Source organism: Varanus komodoensis, unplaced genomic scaffold (assembly GCF_004798865.1).
Source record: "Varanus komodoensis strain SLA01 unplaced genomic scaffold, ASM479886v1 scaffold262, whole genome shotgun sequence".
Taxonomy (NCBI): Eukaryota; Metazoa; Chordata; class Lepidosauria; order Squamata; family Varanidae; genus Varanus; species Varanus komodoensis.
The window spans coordinates 34,977-59,830 of NW_025335689.1; the positions used below are offsets into that span (position 1 = coordinate 34,977).

Genomic DNA, 24,854 nt, shown 5'->3' on the forward strand with positions numbered 1-24,854 from the left:
CTTTTTAAAAAGTTAATGATGTTCTAAGTGTCTGAGAGAGAATTAGGTAGGGGTAGCTGTTAAAAGCTGTGGGTGGTGGTCCCCGCATGGACCTGCCCCTTCACAGATTTGTTCACAAGAGTATTTGCCTGACACAGAAAGAAGCTCCTTCTTCTCATGCCATCCGCGTGGTGCATCAGTGGAACGCGCTTTGCAAAGTGCACGTGCCTTCCCCTCAATGCTGGCCCTAATTTCTTCAAGGAGTCCTGCTTGCCTGATACTTGGGGTTTGTCCCCACACCTCCTTCTCTTGATGGCAAACATCGTTTTGTCTGCAGCCAGAGTCCATGCGGAAATCGATTCGGTGATTGGGCAGTCGCGACAGCTGGCAATGGAGGACCGGGATCGCCTGCCCTACACCAACGCAGTCATTCACGAAGTCCAGAGGATCAGCAACATTCTGCCTCTAAATGTGCCCCGCGTGGCCACAAGGGACACGACCCTGGCCGGGTTTCACCTGCCCAAAGTAAGCCTTAAGGAAACAGCTCGAATCCTGGCAATGCATCTTCCCCTGGAACGATGAGTTCATTCCAAGAATCCAAATACCCTGCAGCTTTCTTTGGTGGAGGAGCTGGACTGCAGTGGCCCCCAAATTTCTGGGGTCATATTGTAAGTGCTGCCTGTGGGGGTGGGGGTATGGCTCGACTGTGCCTAATATGGCTGCCACACGGGCCTGGCTGGTTCCAGAAGACAATCTGGTGAGATCAGAAGGAAAGGGAATTTATGATCAAGACCCGAATTAATAAGGCAGAGGTGCGGGTGTGAGACCCAAAGCACAATGCTTCTCTTCTGGATCAGAGACAGGTGGAGCCAGAGAGCAGCACTTGCTTTGTGCTGGCAGTTGACTTTGTGGCATGTAAGGATTTTGCTTTGCAGGATTCCACATTTAAGACACAAAATAATCCAGATGAGAAATAAGAGAACATCAGGGCCAAGGAACCCAGCAGGCCCTGTGCCGGAGACCCCAAACTTACTCCGCTGTCCATCTGGCCCCTTTCCACAATGAGATTGTGGCTCGCTCATCGTACCTGCTCCTCTGCTCCTGCACGATTGTGGAACCAGTGGGCATTGCATCCCTGCTGCAGAGCTGCGCTTCCCGCCTTGCCACCCTCGTGGTCATGAGGATGCTGGAGCAAAGAAGCAATGCAAATGGGCCAGCCCTAGGACCTCATTTCAAGGGAGTTTTTAATACTTCTGGTGGGGTCTCTGCTCTCTTCTGTGCCTTGGCTTGGATGAGTTATCTGGAGCTGCAGCCCTTCCAGCAGCTCTTGGGGAATATTTTCACCCAGAAGGGGTGGAATGGACTGGGGGCTCTTGCGTCCTTCCAGCTCCTCCATGAACCTGGAAGCCCATCGCATTCCCTGTGAAGTTCTTGAAGCCTGTCAGTTTGGTGGGCACCCAGTCCTCGCTCTGAAGCAGCCCCACATTTTGAAAACATATTAAGACGTCCAAACGGGGATCTGAGTCTAGTGTCCCAGTCCAAGGATTACTATGAAAGGAACAGATAATCTGCAGGCCAAAAATTCTCTGTGTGTCTCTTGGTACCACATGGTGCTTAGTGCTATTGTCAGTCCGCTAATGAGTCTATTGAGGAGTTTCCTGATGTTTCCATCCATTTCCTATTCTACCATTTCTTCAACAGGGAACCATCCTGATGACCAACCTGACCTCCGTGCTGCATGACAAGGATGAGTGGGAAACCCCCGGTGTGTTCAATCCCGGCCATTTCCTTAAGAACGGCCAGTTCAGGAAAAGGGAAGCGTTCATCCCGTTCTCTACAGGTGAATTTTGATAATGATGATGATAATAGTTATGAGCAGTTCATCCACTCTTACCTAAAGCAGTGCTTATTTGGATCCCCAAGGAAAGAAGGATCCAGAGGAGGGCAACGAGGATGATCTGGGACCTGGATTCTGCCAAACTTGGAGAAATTACACTTTATTTACACTCCCTGCCTTCTGTTCTTTAACCAGTTACTGATCCATAAGAGAATTCCCCCTGCTTTTTTTTCATTCCATGGCTGATTTGTTTGTTCGGGGTCTTTGTCAAAATTCTTTTGGAAATCCAAAAAAAAAAAAAACCATGTGCACTTGCTTACTGACACTCTAGCAGGTTAATGAGACAGGACTTTCCCTTGAGGAAGCCATGCTGATTTTTTTCCCCAGCAGGAGTTGTCCCTCTGTGTGCTTACGGATCCTTTCTTTAATAAAACTTTCAGGTGATTTACCCAGAACAGACACTAAACTAACTGGCTTGTAATCCACCTTGATCCATTTTTTAAAAATGGTCTTAAGCTGTTTGCTCCAAATTTTATGAGACTTCTTCTGCTAAGAGACCAAAGCATCTTTTGTATGTATTTAAGGCATGTTTCTATTTGTTGTTGGCTGTCAAGTTGGGGTGCAGCATCTTAGGCCTAAGGACAAAGGCATATTCCCCAAATAGCTATGCCTAGGAAAGTGCGAGCAATATATTTGGGGGCAGGAATCTCTTGGCTTGCCAGGGCTTGGCTCCCCAGACTCCAGTCCACTTTTCCAGAGCCCTGAGCCCAGCGCATCCAGGGTGCTCACCAGGATTCGAGCCCCACACACTGCACAAGCAGCACCCATCTTCCACAGCCAGCTCTGCCGCTGCTTCTACCGAAAGACAAAGTAGGTTGACCACCTGGAATGGTGCCCGGTGTGTCCAGGCATGTTGGGCAACCCCATTCAATGGCCCATTGTCATATGGCCATTTTTTGGGTGCCTGAACCTGATTTGGGTGCTGGTTGCACAACCCACGCTTGAAGACGTCCTCTTGGCTCAGCTCGCTTTGCAGGACTGGGCCAACCATGGGAGGAAGTCTGCTGCTGCTAGAGGGGTGGACTCTGGCAGGGCTGTCCGAACGTGAGCTGTTCCCCTCTCAGCCAGAACTTATCCTGGCACTTGAAGGGTCGCAGGGCTGCTCCTAAACTTGTTCCTGGCAAGAATAACTGCCACTGAGAACATGCTGGCCCTTGGGACATTTTGCCCCACCTTTTTGGCCATCATCCCACCCAGCACTGGGCTACAGTCCCACAGAGCATCTCTGAACTGGAATTTGGCTCTCCAGACAAACAGGTTTAAGGTGGCCACCATATTGCCCTCGGTGAAGCCAGTCTGTGGTTGTGGCAGTTTTGACGTTCCCAGTTCATAGCGAGTCAAATCCCAGGTTGAGGAGCACTGAGATCCATTGTAGGACAACACAGGGGCAGGGGCAGGTGCATGGGAGGGAGGGCCCTTGCCAGTTTCTTCCTTCTGTCCTACTCTTTTCTCTGATGCTGTTCCAGAGAAAACCCAGAACAGATTTTCAGGAAACACCCAGAACTGTTGGGACTAGAGGCACTGGGAGGCTGGCCTCCTTGCCCCCTTCCTCCATCATTAGCAGCATCCCACCCTGCAGTTACCTGGATCCAGGCATTTTAAGTCTGAATTGGTGTGGAAAGTGTTGTTCCCTGTCTAAGTCTTTGGGATTTGGAAAATGGAGAAAGAGCATTAAGAGAGAAAGTCTGCACCACATCATGTCCATTATTTCGGAGTCCTAAAACCCAGGGCCACATCTGTCCAGTTTCTCCCTTGTCTGAATAAGTATTGGATAGAACAGGTTTGTACATAACATGTAGACACACGGCAGCTGTGAGTGGCCCAGTCCTTTGCTGTGCTGTGTGCAAAGCCATTTATTCATTTAGCAGCTGTGTGCTCTCTCCTAGGGAAGCGATCGTGTCTCGGAGAGCTGCTGGCCAGGACGGAGCTTTTCCTTTTCTTCACTGCTCTAATGCAGAAGTTCACTTTCCAGCCTCCGGAGAACATGACGTTAAGCCTCGACTTCAGGGTGGGCTTTACATTGACTCCTCAGCCTTACCGGATACACGCGTTCTCTCGCTGAGGGAAGCCACATGATCCTTGGTCGGATATCAATATTTTCTGCCTTTCTGTTCTTGGGGGCCATTGAGGAAGAAATTGCAGCCACGGTCCCTTGTGATGCTTTGCCTCATTGCAATGCCTGGATGGGGAATTGTTGTGCATGATTAATTTCATGGGACTGGCGGGTTGGGGAAGAATCCAGACTTCTCTAGCAGATATTCTGTCTGTGTCATTCTCCGGGAGGAAATAGAGCATCAACAAATTGCTGCAAAAGAGGAACTTCAAGCCACTGAAAGCCCCATTTTTCTGGTCCGTCACAACAGAGATACGCAATACTGAGACGCTCAGGCAGGAGAGCTCTGTCTTCCTGCACCAAACTCAGTCCAGCACAATCTCAGTCCCGTTCAAGATAGTCGAGACCAAGACTTGTTGAGGGTAATCAGGAACTTCTTTGTAGCATCCTTGCATTGGGAAGTTATAAAGTTCTTTGCTTTAAAGCTGGCTTTCATGATTGCTTCATCCAAAAATGATTGCTATTCCAATATTATTCACAGGAGCCTCACTGAGAGTGTCTTACCTGTAAAAGCATTATATCAACTCATAAAATGTACAGAATATATATCTTCATCCTAATATGAATCCCTTGGAATAGAAGAATGTCTGTCTGTCTGTCTGTCTTTCTGTTTCTACTTCTATGGTGCCCTATAATCCAAGGGTGGATTATTTAATCCTGATTATGTAATCCTGCTATATAAAGCCCTCAGTGGTTTAGGGCCTGGATATCCGAAGGAGCATCTCTTTCCTGTTCCCCAGAGACACTTCATTCATTTTGGCACCAGGCCAAATGGCTTTTTAATGGTTACCCATCGTGAGTCCTGCAGGTAAAGACAGGTTGCAAATGTTTTAAATGTATGGATGGATGGATGGCTAGACATGTGATGAGGTGGGGAGGTAAAAAAGTGAGGGGAGAGAAATAGGAAGGCAAAAGACTACGAGAGGCTGAGAGTGGGGGGAACTTGGAAGATGGCGGGGCAGGTGGAGAGAAAAAGCAAGGTCAGGTCCAGGAAATAAGAGGACAGGGAAGGCAAGGGATGGGAAGGGCAGAAACAGTGAGAAGAAGGGCAGAGAGGGGAGAGGTGGAGAGCGAAGTGGCGGAAGACTGGCTGGGGCCTGGAGGAAAATTCTCCAGACCTTCCTGCCTGCAGAGCAGCTGATCAGCAGCAGTCAGAACAATCTGGTACCCTAATCTTTTCATTTCTGACAAATTTAAAGCATCGTTTTGAGAGGGAGAGACCTCTGAAAACACCCCTGCCCTGGACAGCCTTCCCCAACCTGGATTCACCTGGATGTGTTACGCTACAATTCCCATCATTCCTGGGCAGCCTGGCAGGCGGCCTGCTGGCTGTAGATAATGGGCTTAGCAGTCCAGGTGTTCCCTGCTGGCACCATCTCCAGTTCCTTAAATTGGTCCAAATGCCCTGCTTCTTTGCAACATTTCGCAGGGAGCACGCAAACTGCACAGCACCTGAGCCAGAGATCCAGGCTGCAGACCCCGCCTTGGTCCCAAGGACTGGAGAAATGGAGCCCAGGAGCCCGCCCTGCTGACAGCGCAGGGCCTGCCAGGGAACGTGCAGGGTGTCGATCCCGATGTTGCGGAGGGTGAGCGCAGGCAGGAGTTCGCTGGGCTGCTGTTGACGGCAGGGGGGCACGGCAGGGGGCTGCTGGAGGGCAGGACGGCCTGCCGTGGGGCTTGCATGGCACCCCCTTATCGAGCCTCAGGTGCCGTGGAGGGGCAGCTTTGCCCCCCGCGCTGAACGGAGGCAGAGCAATTTCCATGCATGGAGTATGGCGGGGAGGGGGGGGGGGAGACACGACAGGCAAGCCTCAGAACTCCTTTGAGAAAGATCATTTTCTCCTGCTTCTTCCCTGTTAGGGGATAGATGAGTCAGTTTCCGTTTGGTGGGAGTGGTGTGTTGCCCTTTGGCAGGCAGCCTTTGTACTCATTCTTGCAAAAGCTGCACGAGAAATACTCACAACATCCGCCGAGAGAAAGGCAGAGCTCCTTTTGCTGGGTTCCCTCCACGGACCGTCCGGCTTGGCCGGCTGCAGAGGGTGAAGATGCTGTGGCACTTACTTTCCGCGCTCCAGGAGGGCTTGTCTCTCCCCGTGGTTCTGGTGTTCCTGGCTACCTTCCTGCTCCTTGCCGACTACCTGAAAGGGAGGCGCCCGAGGGGGTTTCCTCCGGGTCCTGTGCGTCTCCCCTTCCTGGGGAATCTTCTGCATGTTAGTGCCAAGAATCCGTTTTCTGATATAGAGAAGGTAAGGATCGGGGCCAGTTGGAGGGACAAGGGCTGCAAGGAAACAGGTATAGACACCGCAGTTTCCAAAGGTTTAAACGTGCTGGAAGAGCGTGGGAGGAGTGGTCTGGGACACAAATCCTCCAGGAAAAGTGGGAGGAACTGGGCACCTTTACTCTGAAGAAAAGAAGGCTGAGGGGCAACTGGACAGCGCTCTTCAGATGCTCTCTGCTGCCCCCAAGGGAACTGTGGGGACCTTTAGAAAAGCCTTCCCAGCCTCATGGGCTTCCAGTGCAGGATACGGGGCTTCAGTGGGACTTCAGGAGGGAGGTCTTGATGGCAAGATCGTTTGACCGTGTATCCAGTTACTGGGGGGGAGGGCAGGGAGGGGGGCTCTCCTTGCCAGAGGGTCCAGAAGGAGCTGCCCCCATTTGCTGCAGTTTGGCCCTGTCATTCCAGCATCAAGCTTGGGGCTGATCTAGGAGTCCTGCAAGGCCCCCCTCAGGTCACTGATTCCATGAAATCCAGAGTGCACCCAAAAGGAACTCCTCTCCTCTACAGGGTCATTCGCAGGCTAGAAATGTGGCTGCTTTGAGTCTCCACGGAGCAAGCTCCCCCATTCTGTAGTAGCCTGAACTCTGGACTCCCAAAGCCAAAGTCCATGTCCCTGGAAATGTTTCTACTCAGAAGCATTCCCACCACTGTCTTATCTACATGACATCAGCTGCAGATTTATATGACCTGAGCTGTGGTTGTTGCTGCATCGATTTCCCCCAGAAACACACCCAGCTTCATGGTTCAGAGTCGCAAAACATGGCCATGCCCACAGGGCAAACATTCACGTATCGATTCACTGCCACAGTTGGATCCAGAGGGAGGTTTGACACCTGCAGGCAGGAGCTGTGGGCACAAAAGCTGAGTTCAGCCCAGGTGGCCATGCAGTGGCGAAATGCCTGAGCCAATGGAACTGTCCAAAGTGAAATATCCGCCCTTCGAGTGTCGGCTGGGGTGTGAAACCAAAACAACACTCGCAGGTTATCCACCCGAACAGAAAATCTTCGAGGCGTGTAGGCAGACCCTGCAGATACCTTGAAGATGGTGTCTGTACAAGATGCTTTCATGCATGCAGTTTGGAGAAGGTCGGGGATCGGTACGCAGCTTGCTGGAGGCAAATTAGCATGCAGCAATAGCGGATGCATGTAATACGATAGAACTGCTAGACTGTTGACGGGGATCCGTAGACGAGAACAGATCACAATGCTCCTTCATAAGCTACACTGGCTACCAACTGAAGTCTGGTCCCTTTTTCAGATATTAACAATAGCAGAAAAAACCCTAAATGGGTTAGGGCCTGGCTATCAAAGGGAATGTCTCCTTCCTTATGGACCTGCCAGACCCCAAGATAATCCATGGAAGTCCTTCTTGGAGAGCGCTCCTTGGCTGAGGTGAGGAGGCTACTACAAGCATGACGGCCTTCACTGTAATAGGGCTCTCATAAGGGAACTCCCTCATCAGAGAGGTGTGCCTGGAGCTGATGCTTTATGTGTTCCAGCAACAGGCCGAAAACCTTTTATTCTCCCAGTTTTTTGATCAGTACTGTATTTTAACTTTAATTTGGTGTAGCAAGTCCCAGGACTTAGGAGTTCCTAATTATTTATTCTTGTAATACTAGTTTTAATGCATATTTATATTTTGGTCTCTTTATGCAAACTGTCTTGAGATTTTATAATATTTTTGACAATATATAAAAATTTTGAGTAAATAAATCAACACAAAAGAGAAGAACCTTCAACAAAAGGCAGACATTAGCATGTCTACGCTGCGCACCAAAAGACCAGCCTTTCAGGAAAGGGGATAAGAGCTTTTCTAAGGTGTATGTGGGAAGCAAGACTTGAATGCTGATCAGATCAGGAATCCCATCTTAAGTCTTCAACTCCTTGGCAGGCATCTGGCTGCCATATTAGAGCAAAGTCTTTGCTCCTTTTGGCCCTTTGACAAAACACACCAAATAACAATTATTTTCAGCTGTACTTTCCTAGCCTTTAGAATGCATGGCAAAGAAGTGATGTTGATCAATAAAACATGGTATTGGTTGGTTTTGTTCATTGGTTGTTCAAATACATGAAGAGAAGCATTTCCTCGAAAGGGCCAAGTGCAGGAAACAGCAGCAGGTTACCCGTGCCCCAGACAAATGCTTCGCCTCACCCACTGTCCCTCTTTCTGTCCCTCATTCTGGGGCAAAGCTGCAAGAGTCGTGGACGGCAAGGCCAGAAGGTGGCCCCCTGTGCTTGGAGAGAGCCAACCAATTTGCCCACCATCCAGACGCAATGACAGGAACTGAGTGAGACAGTTGGACAGGTGAACCTGGGATGCATCTGGTCTTGTCTTCTTTTCCCACTGCAGCTTAGAGAAAAATATGGCAACGTCCTCAGCCTGAAGCTTGGAAGCATGCAGTTTGTGGTTGTGAGTGGGCTGCCACTGGTGAAGGAGGTCCTTGTCCATCAAGGTGAAGATTTTGTAGACCGTCCAGAATTGCCTTTACCACGTGAACTCTTTGGGTCAGATGGTGAGTTTCTTTAAATCAGCTTTCACTGCTTGCTTGCTTGCTTGTTTTTAAAGGGTGTGCACACATCATGTGATTCTGTGAAATAGCCTTCCCAGCCTCAGGCCTTTGCAATGTGCTGGATTACAAGTCCTGCCTCCCCGGCTTATAGAGTCTGCCACCTTGGGATGATGTGATTTGTAACTTAACACAACTGCATGCTGTAGTGTTCAGAAAACGGTTTTAGATAGTTTCATAAATTCTCAATGCATGCTTCCATTAGTGTTGCATTTCCACTATTGGTAAACAGAATGAAAGCGGTTACATGGGACTTGAGCATGTGCTTCATACAAAGCTTCTGTTGGTCATGAAACCCGTAATAACTGAACAAGGTACAGTTACTTCACTGGTAGAAGATTGTACTAGCAGTGCAAGCCGGCTGTTTGACAGATCCATTGAGCTTCACCTGCTGATCTTGTCTGCATCTAAAGAGGGAAGCAGCTTCCTGCCTAACAGAGAGACGCTACCTGTCCGGCAGGGTAGGCCCTTGACAGCTGTCCCTCGTGTGGGCAGGACGGGTGTGCGGTGCCCATGGGCTGGGATGCCAGGCCTGTGTCCAGAGCTGGCCTCCCCCTGGGGTCCGTGCTTGCCCCCTCCCATTCTCTGATTCCTGAGCTTCATACTGTTTCTCTCTGAACTTATGTCTATGGGAACAGTTAGAGTTATGCTAACTGTTGGATGGGTGCTGGATTGTTTCTGGTATTTTAAGTATTGTTTCTATGGGAAATAAGTTAGGTAGAAAGATAATCAAGATCAGCAGAGAAGATCCATGAATGAAACTTCATCTTCGCCTAATGCCTTGCAGACTTGTGTCATGCGTAGGGCAAAGGGAAAGGTCTAAAGAGTGCACTGAGTCTGTCTTTCCCACATGAAAGGCATGCCCAGGTGCTCAGTGCTGCCCTGATAATCCTTCCCAACTAGGACTGGTCTTCTCCAATGGGCTCAGCTGGAAGCAGCACAGGCGGTTTGCCTTATCCACATTGAGAAACTTTGGTTTGGGCAAGAGAAGCTTAGAAGAACGAATCCAGGAGGAATGCAGATACCTAACTGATGCCATCGAGGAGGAGAAAGGTAAGCCCTGGAGACACAGAGTCTGTCCAAGAAGCTCTCCTGTACACAGCAGCACAAGGATGTGATGGCTGGACTGGTGCTCCAGTTCACCAGAGTCGCTCTGGCCCAGCTGGGCAGCCCCCAGGAAGACTCCGCAGAGAGGAGAGGAGAAGAGAGGAGAGGAGAGGTCTTGGAGATGCCCTCCTTCAGTCCTAGTTGAACCTCTCAGGCAAAAGAACGAGCAAACACTCAGCCATGACTGCCGCCTGCCCCACCTCAGCATTTCTGGTGCTGTACAAGTCATGGTCCTGTCTCAATCTGGCATGGCACTCATGCATCAGGCAGCACAATTTACATGTTCTTCTGCTCGGGTGAAGGGGACTTGTGGGCAGTCCCGCTGTTGCAGGCAGATCCTAATTCGACTGGGCTTGCAATTGCCAATACATTAACCTTTCTTGAATGGGGAGATGACTAAGGCCGCGCATCCTCGCTTGGGATGCAAAATTTGGTCACCTGGTTTAAGCCTCTTGGTTCCACTCCCAACCTGGAGGAGAAGCCTGGGCCACATCCGGGGGAACCCACATGTGGTTCCCTCCATGGTGGGGTCAGGGGTGTTGTTCCCTGCAAAGGGGAAACAGCAACCTGTCCTGCTGCCAGACTGATGGCTGATCAGCTGGGAGGCAGAGGGAAGTGGGGAAGGTCATGTTCCCTCACCAAATGTAGAAAGTGCTCTTCACTCAGCCGAGAGGGGCAGGCTGGGAATTATAGAACTATCTACCATGTAAGCACACACAGGATTGTCGCCCAGGTGGCAAGTCTATTTGAAAATATGCAGGACATCAGATACACTGCGCTGGCCAGGGCTTCTTGCACCAGCCACTTTGAAATGGTAGGATTTGCTGATGTTTCAGAAAATGTCTCATTCTATTCAAATATTGCACAACTTTCTCCATACAGAAGTTCTATTAAACAGGAGGCTTAACTAATATGAGTCTAATATACCCTCTGCCACCCATTCATTTTCTCCCCAGGGCAACCCTTTGACCCCCATTTGCAGATTAAGAATGCAGTTTCAAATGTCATCTGCTCCATCACTTTTGGGGACCGTTTTGAGTATTCTGATAATAAATTCCAGAAGCTATTGGCCTTGTTTGAAATAACCACAGAGCTTCAAGGAAGTATTTGGATCCAGGTATGGAAGCATTGTAATTGGATGAACAAGCTAGAGCCCCGGGGGAGGGCAAGGCGAGCACACTGGATCCCCACGTGTCCACCCTCGAGGGGAGACGAGAAGATGAAGCGTTTCTAGACAGGGCGGTGGAACAGCAGCCACTAAGAGACAGAATATGGGAATCCCGAGGCAAGGGAAAATGAGGAGGAAGCTCTCTGGGAAAGGGAGTCAGGAGCAGGAGAACTAGAAGACCATCCGCTCCAGTGGAAGCAGTGGCCCTGTGGAGCCACCTGAAGGCTCTCGAGGATGCGACTGGGGGACAGGCTGCAGTGGGCAGGAGACTCAGGGTCAACCAACCAGGTCAACAGGCTCTCCTTGGCCTGCTTCTAGCCCAGCTGGCAACCAAGTGGACAAAGGGGCCCTTGCTTTGCCCCTGGAGGGTGTGACCATGCCATGCTTGATTCTAAAGGAAGCAAGAGCCAAGTGTAGGCTAACAGTTACCCTGAATTTCACAAAAGACCATTCTAATCAACCCAGAACAATGCTAAGACTCATGGTAAGCAACCCCGATGAGAAAAGATGCTAAAGATGTGTGTAGAGTTGTTAAAAAAGGAAATTCAGAAGGCACAATTACTCAGAATTCGAATGAGGAGAAAAGCTAGAAGACAAGAGAAGAGGCCAATGGGGCTTCACAAAAGTGGTTAGAAATGATCTGAAGACAGACAGACAGTCAGATGGACAGACAGACATGTATAGGAAGTGGAAGGAAGGCAAGCCTCCAAAGGAAGGGTAAAGGTAAATAATGTGGAATTTAGGGTTAGGGTTATTTAATGATTAGGGAGACAAACCTAGGGGTGAATTGAGGCTAGCAAATGAAAAGATCAGCAGGTGAAGCTCAATGGAAAAGTGGGAAAGTCATCACTCCCAAGGAGCAATAATCTTCATGCCTCCATAGCCTCTAGATTTTTGTGCCACTTTGCAAACTGGACACTTGCGGCAAGATCACTTTGTTTATTCATATGCAGGTTCTTGTCTACAACAATTCCATGATCTTTCTTACTTACCATGAACCAAGTATCTCCCAGCTAGTACCTTCCTTTATGTTCTTCCAGCATCCGTAACTTGGCATTAATCCTTGTTAAAATTCATGCTGCTATTTTCAGCCAGCAGTCCAAATTCCTCTCCCCTGTTACCAATCCTCAGTTTGAGAAGCTGCCACTGATGAGCAATCTTTGAATCCTATTGTAGCCAAGTGTGGATCCACCTCGCAGTTGTTCAATGTGGCCCATGCAGAGCTAGTTTTCTAATCAGGATATCATGGGGTACCTTGTCAAAAGCTTTGCTGAAGTCCAGATAGATTATGTCCAGAGCATTCCACTGGAGATGGGAGCCAATCAAAAAATGAGATCAGATTATTCTTGTGGGATTTGCTTTTGACAAATCTGTGCTGGCTTCTGGTAACCACTGCACTGTTTTCAAGGTGTTTGCAGACTGACTGCTTTATAATGTTCTCCAGAATTTTCCCAGGGCTGATTGATGTCAGGCTGATTGGCCTGTAGTCCCCAAGTTCTTCCTTTTTCCCCTCACCTGGGGGGATGTAGATCCTTTTCCGGGGGAAGACTGAGCCAAAGTGAGAACTGAGCACTTCTGCTTCTTCTTTCTCAGCTGTTCTCATTTTGCCATCCACACAGAGTAGCTGAGCCACCCTTTCTTCCATAGAAACAGAGCGAGTCAGAAGGGACCTCCCAGGCCATCTAGTCTGACTCCGCTCACGACATGCCCACCTTTACATCTTATTATGTAGAATGAATAGAAAACTAGCTCTGCATGGGCCACATTGAACAACTGCGAGGTGGATCCACACTTGGCTACAATAGGATTCAAAGATTGCTCATCAGTGGCAGCTTCTCAAACTGAGGATTGGTAACAAAGGAGAGGAATTTGGACTGCTGGCTGAAAATAGCAGCATGAATTTTGACAAGGACTAATGCCAAGTTACGGATGCTGGAAGAACGTAAAGGAAGGTACTAGCTGGGAGATACTTGGTTCATGGTAAGTAAGAAAGATCATGGAATTGTTGTAGACAAGAACCTGCATATGAATAAACAAAGTGATCTTGCCGCAAATGTCCAGTTTGCAAAGTGGCACAAAAATCTAGAGGATATGGAGGCATGAGGATTATTGCTCCTGGGAGTGATGACTTTCCCACTTTTGTTATGGAGAAATCCCTGTATTCAGGGTAAAATATACTCCTGCTGTTTAAACTTCATTTTGCCTGTGTCTTTTTTGGGATTCACACACACACAAATCAGAGCCTATTTCTGCAATCCTGCGACTGAAAATAAGGCCCTGTGAAGGAGAAATTGAAAGAATTAGACAAGTTTGGTCTTGAGAAGAGACAACGGATGGACATATTGACCACTTGAAGTGGAAGGTTGTCCAGCTACCGGAAGCCGGATTCAAGCTGAACAGCGGGAAGAAATTTCTGATTCTCAGCACAGTGGAACCAATTGGATGGGGGGGGGGTCATGGTCTCCCCCACACTAGGGGTGTTGACTAGGAGTCCTGCATTGACCAGGGAACTGGTTCCAAGGGCTTCATTGGTCCCTCCATCTTTTCCATGTTAAGATTCCCTGACTTTATACTCCTCTTGTTTCTGATATGCACTAGAGATGCCTCTTCTTTCTGCCAGCCCCTTGCTCTTGATAGTACATTGATGGGCAATGGTGTTGAGAAGTTCACCAGATGGTCCACAATTCGTCTCTTTCAAGCCATTGTACTGTTTGTTTCCACAGCTGTTTGACACCTTTCCAACCCTCATGAAACATGTGCCAGGTCCCCATCAGACCCTTTTTAAAAACTGGGGACATCTCAAATCATTCGTGAGAGAAATCGTTGAAAAGCACAAAGAAGATTGGAACCCACATGAAACGAGAGACTTCATTGATGCGTATTTGAATGAAATGGCCAAGGTAATTGATCAGCCGAGAGGAGGAGGGAAATTTGTTGCTTAACTTAGGGGCTTTCCGGTGTCACTCCACCCTTGCAAGACAGGACTTGGGGGTCAAGAAGGATGATGTGGAGGGACAGGACTAGAGGACTGCCTCTCCCCACATGCCTAAATCTCTGAAGGGTGCTTGAATTCACACTGATGGTGTAGGCATTCGGAATGCAGCCAAAGGTCATGTCTTCCTAGCTTGCAAGCTAGAGGGCTATTTCTGGGGGTTCCCTGGATGTCCCACCTGCTGATAACTGTTGTGATGGTTTTACGTGATTGCAAAGGGGGGTCCAGCCACCTGAGGCTGACTATTCCCTCTCCTGTATGATTGTGCTCAGTTGTGCAGTTTCCTTATCCATATGTCAGCTGCATGCTCATGTTTTTTGCCAGCATAACTTCACAGCTCCTTGGTGATATGGAAGAACAAACCATTAACATGGCCCATAATAATAATAACAATTTATTAAAAGATTGATCAGGAGCATCACATGATCTACTGATATTCCTGCCTTGAGGATGCCATTTTCCTCACTTTGGAATCTGGACCGGCAGTTATGGGGACCCTTCCCCTTCCCTTCCTTTGCACACAATCCCAGCTCCAGAGATTCCAACAAAACTTGGCTTGACACTATGAGGTCCTGAATGCAGACGTTGACCCATCTGACAGCAAGGGCTGATGCCCTTAGTGAAAGGCTAACCTGCTTCCTCGTTCCCGTTTTCTCAGGAAGACGCTGCTCCCACTTTCCACGAGGAAGGCTTACTACACTGTGCACTGGATCTGTTTGGTGCCGGAACGGAGACGACTTCTGCAACGCTCCGCTGGGCTCTGCTGTACATGGCCCTTCACCCAGACATCCAAGGTAGGGCTGTGCGTGTTTCTCTGCATTGCTCCCTTACGATAATTGCTGCTCTGCACCTTGCTTGGTGAAGCCATTCTTAGCCCTGATAAGGAGTGCAAATGAGTCATGTCAGAAGAGTGTGTGAAATCTGTTTTGCAAACTCAGGAACTGACCTTCTGTCCAGACTGCTGAGCACTGTGCTGTGAGTTGCCTCATTCAGGATGACGGCTAAAGCACTACCAAGGGAAGTATATTTGAAGCCGGTCAACATGCAGAAAGGGCACGAGCACTGTGGCCAGCAAAGGGCTAGTGCAGGAAACACAAGCAAGTGCAGCATTGCACAAATGTCCCCACAGTTTCGAGCAGTGTGGCCGAGCCACAAGAAGCCCCTTCCTCTCACAGGTGCCAAGACGCTTTTGTCCGTGTGTTTGGCTTGAGGTTCTGCAGGTGGAATGAAGGAGGGAGAGCTGCTCGCTCCTCTCACGCCATCCGTGTCGTGCGTAAGTGGAATGTCCTTTGCAAAGTGCACGTGTTTTGCTCCTCATGCTGGCCTTGGAGGAATCCTGCTTGCCTGATGGTTGAGATGACCCCACCCCCCCCAGACATACACACACACACACACACACACACCTTTTCATGAAGGCAAATGTCATTTTCTCTGCAGCAAAAGTCCAAGCAGAAATCGATTCCGTGACTGGGCAGTCGCGACAGGCGGCACTGGAGGACCGGGATCGCCTGCCCTACACCAACGCGGTCATTCATGAAGTCCAGAGGTTCAGCAACATCGTGCCTCTAAATGTGCCCCGAATGGCCACGAGGGACACGACCGTGGCTGGGTTTTTCCTGCCCAAAGTAAGCCTCAAGGAAACAGCTTGAATCCTTGCAATGCATCTTCCGCTGGAAAGGTGACTTTCTGCCAGGAATCCGAGTACCCTGCAGCTGTCCATGGTGGAGGAGACGGACTGCAGGGGCCCCCAGGTTGCTGGGCTCACATTTAAAGTCCTGGCTGTGGGGATGGAGCAGCAAGACAATCTGGTGGGTCCAGAAGAAAAGAGAGCTTAGAACCAAGAATCTAATGAACAGGGCAGAGGTCAGGGTGTGAGCTCCAAAATACAATGCTTCTCATCTAAATCAAAGACAGAGGGATCCAGAGTGCAGTACTTTGCTTTGTGGCAAGTGAGCATTTTGCTTTGCAGGATCCTAGGTTTTTACCTGCAAAGTAATTCAGATGAGAAATAACAGACTGTCAGGGCTGCACTTTCCATCTTGCTCCTTCCTCTCTGTCACTCAGGTGTGGGAACCAAAATGGAACGAGAATGGGCCAGCACTAGGACCACATTTTAAGGAAGTCACTTAATACTGGGGCGGGGGGTGTCTTCTCTCTTCTGTAGCTTGGCTTGGATGAGTTGTCTGGGGCTGCTGCCCTTCAAGCGGTTCTTGGGGAGGAATGGACTGGGGACTCCTGGGTCCTCCCACCTCCTCCATGAACCTGGATGCGCCTCACATTCCCTCTGATGTTCTTGAAGCCTGTCAGTATGGTGGGCATCCAGTCCTAGCTCTGAAGCAGCCCCAGATTTTGAAAGCCTACTAAGGCATCTAAATGGGGTTCTGAGTCTAGTGCCTCAGTCCAAGCATTACTATGAAAGGAACAGATAATCTGCATGCCAAAAATTCTCTGCATATCTGTAGGTACAGGCACAGGGTTAGTGCCATTGTTGGTCCACTGAGGAGCACATTGAGGAGTTTTTTGATGTTTCCGCCCATCTCCTTCTCTACCTTTTCTTCAACAGGGAACAGTCTTGTCCACCAACCTGACCTCCGTGCTGCACGACAAGGATGAGTGGGAAACCCCCGATGTGTTCAATCCCGGCCATTTCCTTGAGAACGGCCAGTTCAGGAAAAGGGAAGCGTTCATCCCATTCTCTGCAGGTGGATGATGGGGGTGGTGGTGGTAGGGGTGCTGGGGGTGGTGATGATGATAAGATTTGATGAACTGCTCATAACTATTACACAAAGCAGTGCTCATGCGGATGCCCAAGTAAAAGAAGGGTCCACAGGAGGACAGCAAGGATGATCTGGGGACTGGATAATGGGAAATATGGGGAAATTACACTTCATTCTCACTCTCTGCCTTCTCTTCCTTAACCAGTTACTATTCCATAAGAGAATCCTCCCCTTTTTTTAATTGCATGAAATCACTTGCTCAAGGCCTTTGTTAAAATACTCTGGGAAATCCAAATAAACCAAGCCCACATGGTTATTGGCACTTTCAAACGACTCTAACAGGTCAATGAGACAGGGCTTACCCTCAAGAAGCCTGTGCTGATTTCTTTTTCTAGCAGGGCTTTTCCCTCTGTGTGTTTCCGGATTCATTCTTTAATAACACTTTCAAGCATCACCTTGAACAGACATTAAACTAACTGGCTTGTAATCTGCCCTCCCTCAGCACCCAGATCCCTTTTTAAAAAATTGTGTTCCGTTGCTTGCCCCAAATCTTACAGGATTTCTTCTGCTAAGAGAACAACCATCTTCTCCATGTATTTCAGGCATGTTTCTATTTGGGGTTAAATGCCAAAATGGGTGCAGCATCTTAGACTGAAGGGCTAAGGGCCTGTTCCACAAATGTATGAGCAATCTGTTCAGGGGTGGGAATCTCTTGGATTGCCTGGGCTTGGCTCCCCAGACTCCAGCCCACTTTGCCACAGCCCTGAGCCCAGTGCACCCAGGGTGCTCAGCAGGAATCCAGCCCCACACACTGCACAAGCCACACCCATCTTCCACACCCAGCTGTGGTGCTGTTGGTTCCACCAGATGGGGACATTGGTTGGCCGCCTGGAATGGCACCCGGTTCCCAGTCATGACACCCTCATTTTATGTCCTGCGACCATTCTTCCAGAGCTTGCACCCACGGGGGAGTGTTGCTGGTTGCACAACCCATGCTTGCAAATGTCCTCTTGGCTTGGCTCTCTTTCCCAGACTGGGCCAAGCAGGGGAGGACGTCTGCTGCTGCTGGAGGGTGGACTCTGGCAGGGTTGTCCCAGCCCCAGCCGTTCCCACCTCAGCCACAAATTTTGTGCTGCTTTCCCAGCACTTGGAGGGTTGCAGAGCTGCTCCAAGGCTTGTTCTTGGCAGTAACAACCGCAACTGAAAATATGCTGGTCCTCGGGGCATTTCCCCCACCTTTTTGGCCTTCATCCCACCCAGCACTGGGCTGCAGCCCCCAAGAGCCTCCCTGATTTGGAAATTGGCTCTCTGGTGGAACAGGTTTTAGCATTGCCATGATAAAGCCCTCGGTGAAGCCAGTTCGTGGCTGAGGCAGCGCTGATGTGCCTAGTTCACAGCGAGTCAAGACGTATGTTGGCATAGATCCAGGCTGGGGAGCACTGAGACCCAACATAGGACATCAGTGGGGCAGGCAAGTGAGAGGGAGGGTCCTTCCCAGCTTCTTCCTTCTGTCCTTCTGCATTTTCCCTCATGCTGCTCCCAAGGATCCCCACAGCAGATTTTCAGGAAGCACTCAGAGCTGCTGGGGCCAGAGGCACTGGGGGGCTGGCCTCCTTGCCTCCTTCTTCCAGGGTCAGCAGCATCCCACCCTGCAGTTATGCCGACCTAACCCCGTTCACCAGATGTTTTAAATCTGAATTGCTATGGAAAGTGTTGTTCCCTCTCTCCAGCCACTGTGTTGTCCTCTCTCCTAGGGAAGCGAGCGTGTCTCGGAGAGCTGCTGGCCAGGACGGAGCTTTTCCTTTTCTTCACTGCTCTGATCCAGAAGTTCACTTTCCAGGCTCCAGAGAACGTGACTTTAACCCTCGACTTCCAGTTGGGCTTTACACTGGCTCCTCAGCGGTACAAGATACACGCATTCTCTCGCTGAGGGAAGGCACACTATCCTTGATCGGCTATCAATATTTTCTGCCTTTCTGTTCTTGGGGGCCATTGCGGGAAAAAAGGCAGCTATGGTCCCTTGTGATGCTCTGACTCATTGCAGTGCCTTGAGCGTGTTTAATTTCCTTGTTGGGCATATTTAATTCCATCGACATTGACATCAATGTATGTGTATTACGTTTTTATTTGTTTGTCTTTATTTTCCCATGCACCATTCTGAGACCCATGAATGAATGAATGAATGAATGAATGATTCTCCAGCACTGTTTCTGTCTCTGTCATTCTCCAGGAGGAACTAAAGCAAGACCATACTGCTGCAAAAGACCAACTTCAGGCTGGTGAAATGCCTGATTTTTTCTGTCCTTCAGTATGGAGATGTGCAACACTGAGGTCCTCATGCAGGAGAGTTCTGTCTTCCAGCCCCAAGCTCAGTTCAGTACAATCTCAGTCCCGCTCAAGTCAGTTGAGTCCAAGCCCTATTGAAGCTAGTCAGCCAGTGCTTTTGCATTTTCCATGGCTATCAATAAGATTTAGGATGGTCCATACCTGGATTACGACAATGATCCTGATTTCTCAGTACTAAGGAGGTACTGCCCGGTTGTGCCAAATTCCATCTTTATAAGCTTCAATTTATTATGTGCATCAGAAATTATAGCTGTCGATCTAATAACATCTGTGGCATCTGTGAGCTGCCTCTAACGGTACGAACCATAACAGCAATCTGTTGGAATTCTGCTCGATACAGTAAGTCACAAAGTGCTGCCAATCGACAGACTGGTCCTTTTTCTCCTAGCTGTGGCTCAGCATAGCTTCCATTTCCTTCAACGGCTGGTGAACCTGGCCAATATCCCTCATTCTGGCTCATTCAGCAGGGGGGCCTTTCATCGGCTTGCTGGAACCCCGAGTGGCCCTGCAGATGACACTGTGGAGGGTTTCCTGCCCAGTGGAAGCTGCAGCAGCAGGCGCGACTTCTGGCAAAGCTGCACTGAGCACGCTCTGTTTCCCCCAGAGGCTGGAATGCTGCCAGCGCTTGGCAGAATTCCATCACGGAGTCTTTTGTATTTGCCTTCCTGTCCCTCCAGTTTTGGAATGCAAACCCAGCAAGTGAACTTGCGCTTTAATGCACAAAGTGGAATTCTAGGAGTTGGGAGACTTTAACCCCTTCCCCTCCCCTCACACACAAAGACTCTGTGGGCATCCCAGAGGGGAATTTGGACCTGGTTGGGCTTTGTGCTGAATTAAGGAGGGCTCTTCTAATGTTTCTAAGAAGCCCAAATATTGTTTGGCTGTTGAATGCATTTCCAATCAGGAATGCATTCATTCAGGCAGCATCTTTACAGGTGTTTGAAAAGGCCTGAGAAACCCTTTGGCTTACTGTGGCCTTCCCGTACCAGAGTGATTTTAGTACCTCATCAAATTGGCTTTAACTCTTAATTGGTTTTGCTTGTACCCTGGAAGTTAGCACTGGAAGTTTTCAAATTCTTTGCTTTAATGCTGACTTTCATTATTACTTCATCTGAATGTGATTGTTTTTCAAATGGAAGTCTCATGAAGAGAGTTTTACCAGTAAAGGAAGTATATCAAAGCAGTACTTCACAAATTAGACAATATTACATCTTCCTTTTTCTTTCCAGGGAAGGATGGGTTTTTTGGGAGCTGTTTTCTGTGCCAGTGATGTTGATCACCCCATTCTGAAAAACTCCCACCTAGCTCGACCTTTATTGGGATGTGCATCTCTTGGAATAGGAGAATGTTGTTAAAATATAATATCTGGGTGGCCATGTGTCTTCTCTTACAGAGCACAGGCCTCTATTTAAGTAGCTGCCAAAGACCTGTCCTCTGCTTGAAGGGGTCCTTTATCTGAGTCTGTTTAAATATAATGAACCCTAAGGACTCTTGACTACCCACAGTTAGCCCTCGAGCAATAAAATAACCAAGCAGGCACACAGGCCAGGGTCTTCCACACTACAGAGAGATGCGTTGCGTTCCTCTTTATATTGTTTACGCACATCGGCCCGGGGATTGAGACATCGCTGGACAGCCGCCCCGATGCCTTCGCTGCTGATGCACCGCTGCTGCTGGGATGCACCTGGGCTAGGACACTGCTACCGCCGCTCTCCCCAACACCAGCAAGGCCTCCACAGTCCTGCACACACTCCCTCCCTCCCCTGCCTTTCTGCACAGGTGGCAGCTGTGCCGGGCGTGGTGGGTGGCGTGAGTAGAGTGCATGGGTAGGGCACACGGAGCCCTTTTCTGGCCGGCCGCAGCCAGAGCCAGCGGTCTTGGGATGACTGTCAAAGTGCAGGCTGTTTGGGGCCGTGTGGGACCTGGCTGGGCTGGGTTTTTGGTCCTTTTCTTTTTCTTCCTATTCTTTCTCTTTTCTTTTTACTTTTTTGTCTGGTTGCTAGTTATTCATTTGTGACGACTGTGTTGTTTTTAATTCAGGATGATTTTACCTGGGGAGCAGGTGAGCGCCACCATTGGGGTAGTGATGGGCAGGGGAAGATATAGTGCTGGGGGGGGGGTCTAACAGGCCTGCATAGGAGAAAGAGGGACCAATGTTTGATACCGGTCCTCTCTTCTGGTTATTCCCCCAACCAGATGTTTCCTGGAAGCAATATCAGCCAGCCCCTGGGCCTGATGGTGTTGCTATTAAATGCCAGGTCGGTCCATAATAAAACATCTGTCATACATGATTTGATCATGGATGCGGGGGCCAATCTGGCATGTATTACTGAGACCTGGGTGGGAGAAGGGGGAGATGTCTCCCTCATGCAATTGTGCCCATCTGGATATCTCGTGCAACATCGGCCACACCCTGAGGGGAGGGGAGGGGAGGGGAGGGGAGGGGAGGGGAGGGGGACTCATTCTGGTTCACCAAGCCAATATTTCCCTTGCAAGGCTTCCTGTCCCTTTGAGACCAGGTCTTGAGTGTTTGTACCTGGTGTTGGATGACCAAGACAGATAAGGGACTCTGCTGGTGTACTGTGCACCCTCCTGCCCAGCAGACTCCCTGCCTGAGCTGACAGAGATCATCTCAGACCTGGTGTTGAGGACCCCCAGGATGCTGGTCCTGGGGGACTTCAATATCCACGCAGAAGCAGATCTGTCTGGAGTGGCTCAGGACTTCATGGTTTCCATGACAGCCAGGGGGCTATCTCAACATGTCACCGGCCCAACCCATGAAAGGGTCACACGCTTGACCTGGTTTTCTCAATGGGATGGGAAGAGGGCAGCCTGGAAGTGAGAAACTTGATCTTAACATCTTTGTCATGGTCAGACCACTTCCTCATGAGGTTTGAGCTCAGGTCTGATCTCTCCCTCTGGATCCATCCAACTCTAGGGGTGGACCAGCTATTAGGATGGTCCACCCCTAGAGTTGGATGGATCCAGATGGATTCCTGAGGGCTCTGGGGGATTTTCCAGCAGATAAAGCTGGCGCTCCTGTTGATGTCCTGGTCAACTCGTGGAATAGGCTGATGACCAGGGCAATCGACACAATCACTCCTAAGTGTCCTCTCCTGCCTAGCAGAGCCCACTCGGCACCATGGTATACTTTTGAGTTGCGGGTGATGAAGTGGACTGGGAGATGATTAGAGTGCAGGTGGAGGAAATCTCGGGACGACTCTGACCGAACACACTTATGTGCACATTATCATGCTTATGCTGTGGCAGTGAGGGCGGCAAAGAAGCAGTTCTTCTTCACTTCCATTGCTTCCTCACAGTGCCGTCCGGAAGAGCTTTTCTGAGTGGTGCAAGGCCTGATACTTTCTGACCAGGAGAAGGAAGTGGTCACACCTTCGGCAGCCCGCTGTGATGACTTTGCCCAGCACTTTAGGGAAAAAACACTCAGATTCGCCATGATCTGCAGTCCACAGTTGATTTGAATCCACTACAAGAGGTGTCCAGAGCGCCTTCTGGTCCATCATTATCGGATGAGTTTCAGTTATTGCAGCGTGATGATGTGGACAAGGTGCTTGGAATGGTACATCCTACCCCCTGTCTCCTGGACACTTGCCCCTCTTGGCTGCTTAAAGAAGCCAGTTATGGGATTGGTCCCTGGGTCCAGAAGGTTGGCAATGCCTCACTGAGGGAGGGCCGGGTCCCTACCCCCTTGAAGGAGGCGGTGATCCGGCCTATCCTGAAGAAGGCATCTCTGGACTCAGAGATGGAAGCCAATTTTAGACCGGTGGCCAACATCCTGTTTCTGGGCAAGGTGTTAGAGTGGGTGGAGGCGGGACAACTCCAGGCACTCTTGGATGAAACGGATTATCTGGACCCATTTCAGTCCTGTTTCAGACCTGGTTATGGCACTGAATCTGCCTTGGTCGCCCTGTATGATGACCTGTGCAGGGGGAGAGACAGGGAGAGTGCATCCCTGTTGGTTCTCCTGGACCTCTCAGCGGCTTTTGATACCATCAACCATGGTATCCTTCTGGATAGGCTGGCGGGACTGGGAGTAGGAGGCACTGCTTGGCAGTAGTTCTGCTCCTACCTTGCCGGCAGATTCCAGAAGGTGGTGCTGGGGAACTTTGACTCTGCGCCATGGCAACTCTGCCATGGAGTACTGCAGGGGTCCATTTTGTCCCCCTCACTATTTAACATCTACATGAAACCACTGGGAGAGGTCATCTGGAGGCTTGGGCTGCGGAGTCATCAGCATGCTGATGATACCCAGCTCTACCTCTCTTTTTCAACTAACCCAGGTGAGGCAGTGGCTGTGCTGAACCGGTGCCTGGCTGAGGTAATGGTAATGGGCTGGATGAGGGCTAATAAACTGAGCCTCAATCCAGATAAGACGGAGGTCCTGTTGGTAGGTGATCTGAGTTTCTGGGTAAGTGATTTGGGCCCTGCCCTGGATGGGGTTGCACTCCCTCTAAAGGACAGGGTCTGCAGCTTAGGAGTGCTCCCCCATCCAGAACTGTCTTTGAAAGATGTTAGGAGACAGAGTACTCGACTGAGAGCTTTCTCTGCGGTGATGCCTCAACTACGGAATGCACTCCCTAGAGGGGTGCGCCTGGTGCTGAGTTTATATTCTTTTCAGCATCAGATTAAAACCTTTTCATTTAATAGCTATTTTAAGAACTAATATTTTATTGTTAACCGTCGCTATTTTTGTTTTCGGTTTTTTGTTTTTATATAATCTTTTATTGAATTTGTTATTTATACAGATTATTCTATTGTTTTTAATTGCATATATTGTGAGCCGTCCTGAGATGCCAAGGCATGTGGTGATGCCATACAAAAGTTTTAAAGAAAGAAATAAAATAAATATTGCAATCCCTATTTCTAAGTAGGGATCTCCACATTTAAGTAGGCATGTGTCATCTCATGCTAATGACTGTCCCCTGATTTGGTGATGCATAAACAGCCACACTGCTGCACAGGAGCAATGGACTGAAAGGCAGGGGGCACAGTGACCTCCTGGGATCTGGACGCTGCCCTCCCCCTTGTCCCAGGCAGCTGCCGCCTGTCCCGCTCCGCCTTGCTGCTCCGCCCCCACCTGCCTGCGGACCCAGCCGGGTCTGGGCTGAGCCCCAGGAAACAGGGGCACTTGGGGGTTTCTTGCATTGCATCTCTGCCAAAATGGGAATCCTCCCATCACTTCTCTCCAAAGGAAGAAGTTTGATGCTGTCATTCTCCTGCTTGCAAGCATCCTGCATCCCTTCCTCTCAGGAATCCTGACAGCGACTTTGTAATGTCAGCCAGCCCATACGACTCTGGGGGTACTGATGGGTGACTGCCCCTAAGAGACAGCGGTGCCCCGAGGCCACCTCCCTGGGGGGTTTGTGGTCAAGTTAGCTGCACACAAGGGATCCCCTGTCTGCTGCCCATGAGCCACAGACTCTCAGCCCAAGCTTCCTCGCAGAGCGGGGATTGCGAGAATAACCTTTAGAGGAGGAGGAAAATCTTCTAAGCCCCCTGAGCTCCCTGAAAGGGGAAAGGCAGGAGGCAACTGCTGGTACTTCCAAGAGCAAGATGCCTATGAGCAGCGTCTCCCCTGGCCCTTGGACCGAGGGGGGCCAGGATGCGATGCGATGCGATGCAACTGGACTGCACTGGGGTGGGGTATGTGGCTCTGTTTCTGAGCATTGT

At 49.7% G+C, this 24,854-nt stretch overlaps 2 protein-coding genes across 2 annotated transcripts in view; both read left to right on the plus strand.

The window, feature by feature from the left end:
• The window catches only part of LOC123025301 (cytochrome P450 2J1-like), a 9,113-nt gene extending 4,549 nt beyond the window's left edge, over positions 1-4,564 (plus strand). The window contains exons 5-7 of the mRNA XM_044433892.1: positions 241-504; positions 1,681-1,819; positions 3,763-4,564. Coding sequence (XP_044289827.1) covers positions 241-504; positions 1,681-1,819; positions 3,763-3,938 — 579 coding nt within the window. The 3' untranslated portion in view covers positions 3,939-4,564. The remainder of the gene's footprint in view (positions 1-240; positions 505-1,680; positions 1,820-3,762) is intronic.
• Positions 4,565-5,851: 1,287 nt separating this feature from the next.
• LOC123025296 (cytochrome P450 2J2-like) lies at positions 5,852-19,018 on the plus strand. Its single transcript, XM_044433886.1, has 9 exons — positions 5,852-6,235; positions 8,617-8,779; positions 9,737-9,886; positions 10,897-11,057; positions 13,832-14,008; positions 14,759-14,894; positions 15,538-15,725; positions 16,664-16,802; positions 18,572-19,018. The coding sequence occupies exons 1-9, from the start codon at positions 6,035-6,037 to the stop codon at positions 18,745-18,747; spliced, it is 1,491 nt and encodes a 496-aa protein (XP_044289821.1). The 5' UTR covers positions 5,852-6,034; the 3' UTR covers positions 18,748-19,018.
• Positions 19,019-24,854: the final 5,836 nt, after the last annotated feature.

Bases quoted from the DNA above. Each gene is read 5' to 3' on its own strand.
- LOC123025296 (XM_044433886.1), top strand. From the start codon at position 6,035: ATGCTGTGGCACTTACTTTCCGCGCTCCAGGAGGGCTTGTCTCTCCCC. The intron at 8,780-9,736 runs GTGAGTTTCTTT...CTTCCCAACTAG, and splicing joins TGAACTCTTTGGGTCAGATG to GACTGGTCTTCTCCAATGGG. The intron at 15,726-16,663 runs GTAAGCCTCAAG...TTTCTTCAACAG, and splicing joins CTGGGTTTTTCCTGCCCAAA to GGAACAGTCTTGTCCACCAA.